The following is a 12,250-nucleotide window of genomic DNA, read 5'->3' as shown; positions in this document are numbered from 1 at the left end:
GTGGCGAGTTGGGGTTAGAAGGCAGTTTTGCCAATGGTTTTTCTTGGTTCGCTTGAACTCCTCCGACCCGTGGTTCCTGAAAAAAGGCCGTGCTGTGTTTTTGTGGGTCCGGGTCCGAGGACTGGTTATGGATGCCCATTGCCAGTCTGCATTGCCACTTAGTTACAGCTGTACTCAGTAGCCTGGCACGTGCAGAGTGTGCAAATACTGCACATAAAGGCTCTTGATGTTGATGTGATGTAAAAGTGCCACATCTAGAATGACAGTGCTCTGCTTTAATTTTATTCAGTGTGCTTTTTCAGTGTTTTTTACAAAATGTGTAAGTGTGGCCACTATCCGTTTCTTAAGATCTTTTTTACAGAAATTTGCATTGGGAGTTACAGTATGCTGTAAATTCGTCATAAGTTAAGAAACAAAAGACTTTGTTAAAATTTGTGGAATAAAGAGCCAGTAGACCTAGAAAGTGAACAAGCCTAGATCAAAGCAGTCAGACATTACCGTTAGCAAAGTATGCTCTCTAGTGTTGAGTCCCTATAGTGCACGTTTTAGCAATAGACCCGGAACATGGGAATTGAAAAAGAGAAGTTTATTTTTTTCCCAAGTATCCAAATTGCTTTTCTCATTCTCTTGATAACATAGAGGTCTCCTGCCATGCATGAGATCCCCTACAGCTGTGCTCATGTAGAAGTGAAAACCCAGGCCAGTCACTAACTGGTTTGGCAGACTTCTCAGTATCTTTTTCACACTATCTTCAGCACAGTAATGCTCCTCCATAATCATTTCTTCCAAAGAACTGCATTGATTCATATCTCACATTCTGAATAAATGAATATTCTGTGATCCCATCTCTTTGTGCCACCTGAAAACGTATGGATTGTCTTGTTATTACTTTTTAAAACAACTGCTGTACATCACATGTGCTCTGTTATCCAAGCCGCTATCATCTGGCTTAAATATTTAAGGTGGGATCATGGCCGTTGTCCTTTAACTGGAAGTGTTGGGAATTTATCTTGGAAGGGATAACTTTTTCTTTTTCATTTATCTTCCTGCTTTATTTATTTCAGTGGCTGAGGATGATGATAATAATAATAAAAATAATAATAATAATAATAATAATAATAATAGTAATAATAATTGCTTACACTTATATAGCGCTTTTCTGGACACGCCACTCAAAGTGCTTAACAGGTCATGGGGATCCCCTACACCACCACCAGTGTGCAGCCCCACCTGGATGATGCGACGGCAGCCATAGTGCGCCAGAACGCTCCCCACACACCAGCTCTCAGTGGGGAGGAGAGCAGAGTAATGAAGCCAATTCATAGAGGGGGATTATTAGGAGGCCATGACTGGTAAAGGCTACTGGGAATTTTGGCCAGGACACCGGGGTAACACCCCTACTCTTTTCAAGAGACGCCCTGGGATTTTTAATGACCACAGAGAGTCAGGACCTCTGTTTTACGTCTCATCCGAAGGACGGCGCCTGTTTTTTTTTACAGTATAGTGTCCCCATCACTATACTGCCGCATTAGGACCCACACGGACTGCAGGGTGAGCGCCCCCTACTGGCCCCACTAACACCTCTTCCAGCAGCAGCCTCAGCTTTCCCAGGAGGTCTCCCATCCAGGTACTGGCCAGGCTCACACTGCTGAGCTCCAGTTGGCCAGCTGGGAGCTGCAGGGCGATATGGCTGCTGGAGGACGGGGCCTCACTGTGTGTTTCTGTTTCCTCAGGTGACGCATCTCTTTGATAACGGAGGGACAGTGTTTTTTGCTATTTTCATGGCAATATGGGGTAAGTTAAGTTAATCATTTTATCGTGGTACCTTTTACTATGTCAGTACAAAGAAACACACAGAGGAAAATCTCCAACATCAACAGTGGCACTTTTAAGCCCAAAGTATGTGCCATTTTGAACATTGCCATTTGTATTTTCAGAACTGTAGGATTTTGAAACCAAGAAAATGCTTTTTGTTTCCTGAAGAACTGGACTAGCTCATTTTTTTCACCCTTGTACCAGTTATGAATTAATTAATTCTCTGCACAGTCAGAACTATTGAATGAAAAAGGGGAAAAAAGTCCAGCATTATTACGAAACGTCAAGTCTTTATTGCACATCTCTAAGTACAGTAGCAATACAATCAGAACAGTAGCATGAGGTTCTCAAAGCCATTTTGCTTTTTTTTCCATTTTCTTTGTTCAGATATTAAAAATTCAAGTTGTAATTAACTTATTGATACCCTTAGAGGGTTGAGCCGCCCCAAAAACAAATCAAACGATTAGGGGACCTGATTTGGCAGGAACTTTTGAAATTCTGAGCTGTGACGTGACGAGCTGTGAGCTAAGCTCTATTGTCATCAGCACACATGAGACTGCCTCTGATAAGGGGATTTATTAGGAGATGGCTCTTGAGCAATGCTTCTCAGTTGCTTCAGTTCTGTGTCGTGATGTTTTTAGTCTTCATGACCCAGTGGACATAAACCCTTATTAAATCCCAGTGAAAGTAAAATGATGGTAAAAGCATAAAGATAACATGGTATATAACATGGTACATCAGGTACTAGCTTGGAAAACCAAACTTTATGTGGTGTTGGTATGTAACCATCAGACAAAACTGCAAACCACTGTGCAGATTTACTGTAACACGATTTCCAACATTCTGAGCACAACAGAATCCATAGTTACACAGCTCATGTGTGTTTCTTGACAGTTTAGAAATGATCAGACTAGTTTCAGGGATGAGGTACTGCATCATGGCTCTTGGAGCCTGGGATACCTACTGTATTGAGTTGGCATGTTCTCTGTGAGTTTCTAGGGGTTGTGCTCAAGTGCTCCAGTTGCCTTCTACCTTCTAAAGACATGCTGGCTTGGTTAATTTGTGTCTGTGGGGTGCATATAAATGTGCACATGTGCCCTGCCATGAGTTAGCACCCCCTCCAGGGTGTATCCTGCCTGTACCGCCATGTTTTCCAGGCTAGACAGACCAGGCTATAGATGCAACCATTTCTGGAACTCTTATAGTACCAGTGCCCAATGAGTTTATAAACAGCCTTTCAAATCTCTGTTTGAGTTGATGTTCTATGTGTTCTTGCAACCTGGCACTAAAAGCAATAAAAGATAAGTGCAAGGTCTTGTTTTTTCAATTACATGTGCTAATCAAATCCTGTAAGAACTCTATCAAGGATGTATTGTGTGCAAATAACATTTGCATTTCAAATACACTTGAAGACTACAGATAACAGACTCTAAAGAATTGCTTTATTCTTCAGAATGGAATTGTTTCCTAATTGAGGAAGGCGGGTGTGTGGGCTCAGGGGCATGCACTGCTGGGATCTTGCAAACAGAGCAGATTTATGTGCTAGCGAGCCACTAGCCACAATGAATAGCAAGACTGGTGGTGTTTCTCCATTGTTTCATTTAGTGTAGTGAAATATGTGAATGGCTGATGCTGGACGGCAGCTCTGTCTTGTGTGTATGTCCCACATGTTAGGCGTCTAAGATTTACAAAACTGTTTTCAAACATACTGTAATTCAGGAGTGTTGCTACCCCCACATCATATTAATCTGTAAATTAAAATTAGACTCCAAGGTGCAAACAAGAATGCCCACCTGTGGCATGAATTTTCAAAGAAAGGCATTGTGTTCAATTTCCCCAAACCAAACAAAACTCCCTTCTACTGAATTCTGTCTGCAATCCATCTCATACAGGGACCACCTCATCCGCAACTTGGTGGTAATTCTGATATCATGTTAAGAAGTCTGTTTGCCTGTGTGGTCTTCTCCAGTCTGTTTAGGCCAGTTTTCCTTGGGGGAAGCTGGTCATCTGGATGTTGTCCCCCTGGAGTCCAGGATTGTAGTAAGCAGACCCGTCATTTCGCAGATCCAGGGGCTCCATGTTGCTCTCCAGCCGGAGAACTAGACAAAAAGAGAATTAATGGACTTGAAGACATGGGGGAAAAGTAAGGGGGGAACCGTGATGCTTTCCTATAAAGCATTGCTCGTTATTAATACGAAGTATCGATTCGCAGAGATGAATTCAAACCGGTATGGTGAGAAATAAGCAGCACAGTGGAGTGGCAGGTGGCCCTGAGTTTGTCTCCAGTCTTGGGCAACTTCTGTGGAGACTGCATGTCGCCATGTACCTGCAGGCCTCCTCAAGGAGCCCCAGCCTCCTAAAGGCCAGGAAATCGGGAAGGCGGACGTGTCACTGGAGCATGTGTTTATCTCCGTTTATTACTGTGCTTTTTGAAGTACGTGAGGGTTAGAAATGTCTCGAGAGCACACGAGGTGCCTGTATTGTTCCAGAGCTCTTGAGTGCCTGAAACACGGTCAAGAGATCGAGTGCTTGAAAGGCGGTTAAGAAAAACACGCGTTGCCTGTACTCTGGAGGAAGAGCTTAATGACGCAGCAAGCGCCCCTATCAATGTACTGAGAGCCAGTGCACTCAGAGGCACGAAGTGGACAATGTCTGAGGAAATAGGTCAGCCAGGGGTTCGGCGCATTCCTCCCAAAGCTTTTACAGGGAAAGTAGCATATGCCAAAACTATGCCTGCCTTTGAACAGGAGAAGCCTGTGTATTAAAGACCAAGAACTTATGAAAGTTTCAGGTTCCGCTCTTGCCCTGAAAACCCATTATTCTCTTCCTTCTTCAAGTATCCCTGTCCACACACACATATACACACACGAAATCAGAAATCTAACCCTTTGGAGTGAAGCCTAACTAGGCCCCCAGTGCGGCTTTAAATTCTAAAGGCTCTTCCCTAATATTAGCAGATAATCTCCATCCCAGTATAAATCACTAATTGTTAGACGCGTACCCAATTCTTGGAAAGAAACAAGTACTGGCTATTCACAGACGGGGATCATTATCTAATGCCAGCTGTGTCTGGTATTGCCCTATTTGTTATTATGTGTATTCAGCACAGGTTAAAAGATGCTTAACTCTCTTGTATTCACCTGGGTCTCCTGGATAGTCTTCGTACAGCCTTCTGTGGTGGAACTCCGACGGCTTTTTGTTCTTGAGGATGAAGTATATTACTAATCCCAGCATCGAGATTCCCAGAGCAGTGCCGATGATGGCGCCCAGCACGACTCCACCTTTCTGTTCTTTCTTCTGGCCCGGCACACCTGAAACGCAAGGAGAGAGATGTGTACCCCTGCATTCCAGTGCCCATCCCTTTGAATCCTTGCTGTCCAGGGTTACCAGCTCCGCATGTCCCATCCAGATGATTTCAGACCTAGTCTATTGAATCTATCTGAATACAGAGATGGGCCCATCCCGTTGACGTCCAGATAGAAAGTGTGTAACTGTAGCTGTTTTAGAGGCATAAAGTTCTGCCACAGTGTATTGTTGTCTAAACATTGCTGGTAGTCCTGTTTCCAGCTCAGAGTTTTTCACTCAGTTTTCAGTTACAGTACAGAGATTACACTCTGTGCGTCCAAGCCCATGTAACTGGACTCTCTTTATACCACTCTCACAAACCTGTTCCCAGACACTCATTCATTGATGCCCATATTCAGCAAGATTGTAGACTCTCATTCTCGTAAATCTTTGCATCTGGCTATCAGGTAAACCAGTTTATGGATAATAACAGGAGCAGAAGAATGGTGTTTCTTTAGTGCAGAGGCTGCCTATTACCTCACTATTTGTCTGTCATTACTTCCCATTTCCTCTAAAACTACTCATTGTAATTTTCTGGGCAAACTGAGAGAAAAAGAGGCATAAGGCTTTTCATCTTCTATTCCGCCTGATCTTTACCATGTGATGTGTTTGCTGTTGTTGTCAATAAAACAGAGTGGGCTAGGCACAGACAAGCTCTGGGGCTCATCGCAGCAGAGTTTCTATGTCATTAAGCAGACTGCAAATACAAGACCCCCGACTGGCACTGGTCCTCAACAGGGTAACTGCATGAATACAGTTACCCTTTTATACAGCTAGATGACCACCCAACGACAACAGCAACGGAGTCTTCAGCATTAGCTTAAACACACAGCCCTCCAGTTTGGAGGTCAGAGCCCCAGACTGCACAGTGCCATGCACCTATAATGACATCAAAGAGTACTTTAAAAAGCGCTAGACCTTGAGGTACCATAGAGAAATAGCAAACCTAGAAATTATTCTGCAGTGTTTAAATAGCTGAGAACCTGTTCTGTCACAAAACTCGGTAGTTTAATTATATATTCGACAGCACCTTTGCAGTTTCTAAGAAGCAGTGGACATAGAGTGAAACAGATAATACTGTACATGATGCCTCATTATTTGCTCATCTAATTGCAAAGCTGACCTCCTGTGAAAAATCGGTGTACCAGCTTACCTGGTACTTCGTCTCTTCCTTCAAAGGACTTGTTTTCTGAAGGTACATCACTGGTAGTGGGGGAAAGAGGTGTGGAGGTGCTGACAGCCATCAGCGTGGTGGTGCTAGAGGAGTAGACGAGTGTAGGAGCAGCTGAAGTCGTGTTGACTGTTGTCTCTGGAGTGCTGGGGCTCTGATCTCTGTAGGTCCCATTGGCATGGCTGGAAGTCGGGGTGACTGTGGTCTCCAGGGTCGTGTCTGTTTCATTTGTGGGTTGTCTGGTCATCGAGGCGGTGGTTGTAAAAGCTGAGGTGGAAGAGGAGGCTGGGGTTGTGGATTGAAAGAGGTTGCTGGGGGAGCTGGCGGGCCCAAGTCCTGTGGTGTTGGACCAGTGTTCTGTGGAATTGCTAGGAGGGTTCTCAGTGAGATTTGCGTAAGTGGTTGTTGTTGGTTCCATTGTTCCTGACATGGTGTCATGGAACAGGTGAAGCACCAACACCAAACAGGTGACAGTACTGAAATGGACATCCATGTCTGTCTCGTATAAGTGCCTCTGAAAGTAAAATAAAAACAGAGTTATATTTTAGTGCCTATGAACACGTTGACAGTTCCAGACTGTGATGATACACTTGAAAACACATCACTGTTGTTTGGAATGTCACAGATTTCCACTTGCACTTTCTCCTCAGATGAGTACTGTCACTGAAATCACAAAACCAGGAATGGAAAAGCAGAATCATCAAACCTGTAATGAAAAGTAACTTTTTCACCCGGCCCCGAGGCTATAGTGAGTTTTTAAATTGATTTCTTTATCGATCAGAAAAAGACCCTTCTTCAGATTATGCTGTACACCATGGTAATTATTGATCAGCTAGGAGTATGTTGTATAGATGATGATGATAATGTTATTATTGGTAGTAGCACCTGTAGTAGTTTTATTGTCACTGTTGTTGTATAATCGTAATTTAATATTTTGAACTTAACTTTTGACTACAGTTCTGCATCCAGTCCTGCTTCTCTGTGAAATATATGGAGAAAATAGTGATCATTTTTCAGGTTAGGTGTTAGTACTCAATGTGCCATTGTTCTCCATGTTATGAGGCAGAATAGAATTGAATCCTTCAGCAACTATGCTAATTACTGGCAGCAGGAACAGCAAGCCTTTAGTTTCGCTTTTGATGTCCTATCTACTCCACACTACGCATTCCAGCTCTGGACTGTCAGCACTCTTTTCATGTGCTGGGGGTTTCGGAACTGAAGATCCAAATCTCTTATTTTCTCAGGATGCTTCCAAGGAATGGCTTGTGTGCTGATAATGGGGTGCAGCTCTACAGGGGGGAGTGTCCCCAGTGTTTCTGTCCTTAAATGCCCTAAAGAAAATGTGGCTGTACCTGTTTGTGCGCACAAGTGCGTGCAAAGGAGTGTCCCTCCCCCTAAAGGCATCACATGATTTGCACCAACACACTCAGATGGTATCAGCAACCATTGTTACAGCTGTCACTGAAGCGCAGGTGTGTGACGGTCCTGCTTCTGCTCCATTCTAACAACTGTCGTAACTGCGTCAGGTTAGATTGGAGCCACTGCCTCTCGTCTCCCTCGCTGAAACACACAGCACTGCTGCTTGTCCAGATCACAGAGGGCAAAGGGACCAGCGCACTGCCGTGGGTTAAACCCTTTGACCTTTGCAAGCAGTCTCCACCAAGGACATCCCCACTATCTGAGTGCGTTCACAGGTCAAGATGGCTCCTGGATCTGTTGCATGAAGAAGCCAGAGACTCACTGAAGGCTGCAACAGTGTATTTTTTCCCCCATTGGAAGAAGACCAAATCTGCTCTGCTGAAACAGCACCATTAGTCTTCCCTCACTGAGCAATGAAACAGTTCCCCCAGTGGCAGTTCTGTCCATCAAGCCCACGCTCCCTTCTGTTGGTTTAAACTGGGGTTCCCTTCTTTTCTACACCTAATCCTGCCGTTCCTGCAGGTCAGGGTTTTGGTAGTTGTCGAGGTTCATCTGCTCTTTCATGGCTTTTCAATTTGATCTAACCCGGCTACGAACCGCCATAGTCAACCAGCCCGCAAGAAGCTTTGTTTGTGTTGTGAGATTTCCAGTTCATACCTCCGGTGCTGAGTGACAGAAACTGATGGATGTGCAATGAAAGTTGCATACCATTGAATTGGAAAGGCAACTTGCTCCACCTCCATTTTGAAACATTTCTCTTTGTGATTTTTTGGTTTTCTACAGTGCGTTATCTGTCAGGACATTCTGACTTCCTTTTGTCTCGGTCTCTCAGGTACACTGAAATGTAAACTCTTACGTTTTGAAAAGCTTTGAGTTTCAGCAGCTATTCCTTCTCTCTGTTTCCCAGAATCAGATGTGTTCAAGGAAGTGAAAGACAATAATAAAACAGTTATGTCAACAGTTTATGTCTGGTACACCCTGAATGTAGAGGCTTTCATTGGAGAATTGATAGAAACTTGCCGTGTTTTTAAACCATATCAAAAGAAACCTTTTGTGAGAAAGGATTTTTCCTGCTGGTCCGTATGCACCCAGCACTTTGAAATAAATATATTTTTATAACTTTTTTTTTCCCCCGCATCCCAGTGAGCACAAGAGAACAGAGAAGAATTGTCGCCACCTGAGGAACCGCTCAGTCCTGCTCGACAGTAACAATTGCCTCTCTGTCCCTCGGAGAGTCTGCTTCTCACAGAGAGTGGTATTTGGTACTGAAAGGCTCTGTGATCAGTGTAATGTTGGGCCAGACCTTGTTAAAGATACCTTGGAATTTCTTTTGTTCTGATTAATTCCAGAGTTTGGCCGATTATGATCATTCTATTGTTAATGAAGTGACTTTCCTTCACTGTTAATATTTAAATTATATGTAATACCATTTGTTTCTAGTTTCTAGATAGGAATGCAGAAAACCTCAGGAGACTTCCTCAGAGGTACAGAGAAGCCACTGATTCTTCTCTGGTTTTCAGCCCATAAAACTTGTTTTTATTCCTTTTACAAAAACAAAGGCTCACTTCCCTCTTTCCCTGACGGCACTCCAGGATTTTGTTTCCGTTTCTTCTTCCTATTTCAGGCGTATGTACAGTACGTATACAGTGCCTTCCATCCCTGTGTACTTGTCGAGCCAAGTAGTCCAGAGATTAATAAAGCAAAGAGTGCTCATACTTCCCGAACAGACCCCCCATTTGGAAATAAAACGATAAGGAAGGATGAACTGTTAAGCGGAAAGAGCTGCGCTTGTTCAAAATCACGGGCACCTACCTGCGAGAGCAGGGAGAGGAGGCAGGAGTCGCGTTCCGCTCTGCTCTGCCAACAGGCGCAGGTGAGCCGAGCACAGCCGAGCCGAGCAGTCAGAGGCTGAGCTTCGACGAGAGTGACGCGTGGGGGGAGGTGGGATTTGCTCTGCCCTCTGCCCGCGCACAGATACACCCGAGAACTGGCTGAACTGGAAATCTTTTCTGTTTCAGTTTCCTTGTATCGCCCTCTGCATTCCCAGAGCACCCAGGAGCAGCAGAGGAGAGGGTGACCTACATGTATGCCACCGGCCAGACAATTCCCTGCTGCCTTTTCACAAAGACATACAGTATTTGCGTAACCATATCAGGGCAAACAGTCAGGACACACCTTACCTGCGTGATTCGCTCTGGGATATACTGTATTAGGAAACAAGATGCTGAGCTATTTTAAACCTACTGCTACGTCAAAGCTAAACTTCATTGTATTGTTTGCTAATTTCTACTAAACAAGGTTGAAATCCTTCTACTTCCACCAGCAGGCAAGCTCCTGATTTTTATTTGTCTGCTGTCAGGTGAAGGTAAAGCTAAATTTAGAGGTTCTCACATGCTAAATGTTGTTTTTTCTTTAGGCAGATAATATAGGGCTTACATTATAAGCCTTAACATTATGATAACAAGATTTCGGTTTCATGTTCCCTTTCAGTGATACACTCACAGAGAATGACTATGTGACGGAAAACGCCCCAGTGATGAATTCGCATTCACTTTACAGAATGGATGCTCTGTGTCCCCAGGCTGTCAGAAATGCAGTATCCAGTCCTCTTTTGCATAACTTTGCCCAAGCTATCCAGCTGCTATTATTGAGCTCGATCCCTGATTAACTAGACTTTCCTTAATTTTACTTTCTTTTCTTTACTCTGTTAGCATATCAGCTGTTAGCTGTGTCAGGCACAGGCAAGTATGAGAATGGCGGCATGCCAGAAAGACAAAAATTTTCACAAGACAAAGTGTGCCCTGCAGTTAAAATAATCCAGTTTAGTACATTAACCATGCAGTTGTATTCATCATGGTTCTTGTCAGACAAATTAGCGTAAAAAAGTGTCTGCTTTGTGAAGATAGTTTCCTGGTGAAGCTCCTGACATAAAGGAAGAGCAGCCTTCCATCCACTTGGCTTTCCTCCTGATTTTGGAAAGTCTTAGTTTAACCAGAAAGTGTCAAATTAACCTCGAATACTAATGTTTTCCGCAGTAGAGAGGGAAAGGTGCCCATGTTTGATGTAAATTACAAATCTAATGGACTACAAAAACAGAAGAGCTCTGCATCTGAACTTGTCCAGTTGCGTCTTTGTTACATTTCTCAGGATCTACACCAAAAATAGATTAAGCTATCCACAATCTGAGAAAATAATAGTGTTTCTCAGACAGTCCCCAACTTTTTTTACAGTTCAGTGGCCAGGTATATTTTATTTCCAGAATTCTTTCAAAGAACATTTTATGTCTGTAGAAAAACTTTGTCACCTTTGAATAGCTGACCGAGACACTTGTTGGTTGACATAAGGACTGCTGACAGTCCAATCTGATTGCAATCAATTACATTTTAATGCAGAATTTTGGTGTGGATGGGACCTTTTCCAATTTGATGGACGTTTAGGATACACTTTTTTAATATTGTTTTTCTGGTCATGTTTTCCATGCACAGACGTACTGTACCTTAATATATCAGGACTGAACAATACAGTCTTTCACCAGTACAGGAAAAGTCAAATTCATAGCTGCTGTGAATTTGCATGACACAGATATGTAAAAGCATGCACAGTGAGGTGTATCAGGCAGGAAATACTGTATCAGCTTTTTTCTGAATAGTACTGATTCGTTCAATGAGATTTTCCTGCATCGGTCAAACTAAGTCTAAGCAATTGGTTATGGCTGGATTCACTGTTTTTCAGACTTTTTATTTATGTTTCTTAACTGACACCTTAAACATTCAGAAATTTAATTTTTACTGTTTGCTTTTTTTGTTGTTTTGTTTCACATCCATTCATTTCCAGAGCACACAATACAAAAAGTACTTCAATTTTCAGAAAAACACTTATTCTACTTAAGAGTGACCGCTGTGGCCGCTCGTACTGTATATAGCAAGGCCAGAGGAAGGAACAGTGTCCAGCAGCCAGTCACACCTGGCCAGCAGGTCTTTGGAAAGTGGGAGGAAACCAGATCACCTGGAGAAAAGCCAGGGGTGCTTAATGAAAGAGAAACGGAAGACGGCGTGTCTCACACGTGTGATCTAGACTCCAGAATGCATAAACTTGATTATTGAAAAGTGAACAACCTCTGTTTGCATCACTGCATGTGCTGTGCGGAACTCGGACAGGTTTATGTTTCATTAACCATGTCCTCGTCCCTGTTATCTTTCGCAATTGTGATTTTAATGGAAAGGCGATGTGTTCGAATCAGTGCAAAAGTTTTCCAAGCCTTTTCAATGAGGCCACCATGTTGCAAAGACGTGAAATCCAGATAGTGTTTCAACCCTGCCACGTCATATAAAGCGCAGTAAGAAAGACAAGGAAGCTGTGATGCTGGATTTTCAGGTCCGATGCTTTTTCACAGCATGTGTTTAAAGACAGCTGCTATTAAATGTAATTTGTGGAATTCAAAACCTAAAGGGGTGTGTCTTCTTGTTAAGGCAGGGCATCCTTGTCTTGCTCCTGGGGCTG

At 43.3% G+C, this 12,250-nt stretch overlaps 2 protein-coding genes across 2 annotated transcripts in view; one reads left to right on the top strand and one right to left on the bottom strand.

Moving 5' to 3' along the window:
* Window positions 1-12,250, top strand: part of ano3 (anoctamin 3) — a 114,145-nt gene that overhangs the window by 86,562 nt on the left and 15,333 nt on the right. The window contains exon 14 of the mRNA XM_088935120.1: window positions 1,734-1,794. Within this exon, the coding sequence (XP_088791246.1) occupies window positions 1,734-1,794 (61 nt within the window). The remainder of the gene's footprint in view (window positions 1-1,733; window positions 1,795-12,250) is intronic.
* LOC148819642 (uncharacterized) lies at window positions 2,085-9,744 on the bottom strand. The gene is made up of 4 exons (XM_088935119.1): window positions 9,563-9,744; window positions 6,314-6,845; window positions 4,956-5,126; window positions 2,085-3,914 (listed from the first exon to the last, which is right to left on the bottom strand). Exons 2-4 carry the CDS (start codon window positions 6,822-6,824, stop codon window positions 3,790-3,792), a joined length of 807 nt encoding a protein of 268 aa, XP_088791245.1. The 5' UTR covers window positions 6,825-6,845; window positions 9,563-9,744; the 3' UTR covers window positions 2,085-3,789.

This window comes from Atractosteus spatula, chromosome 16 (assembly GCF_055471065.1).
Source record: "Atractosteus spatula isolate fAtrSpa1 chromosome 16, fAtrSpa1.hap1, whole genome shotgun sequence".
In the NCBI taxonomy this organism is placed as follows: domain Eukaryota; kingdom Metazoa; phylum Chordata; class Actinopteri; order Semionotiformes; family Lepisosteidae; genus Atractosteus; species Atractosteus spatula.
The sequence above is the reverse complement of the archived record's forward strand: the minus strand, read 5'-3'. Positions and strand labels throughout refer to the sequence as shown.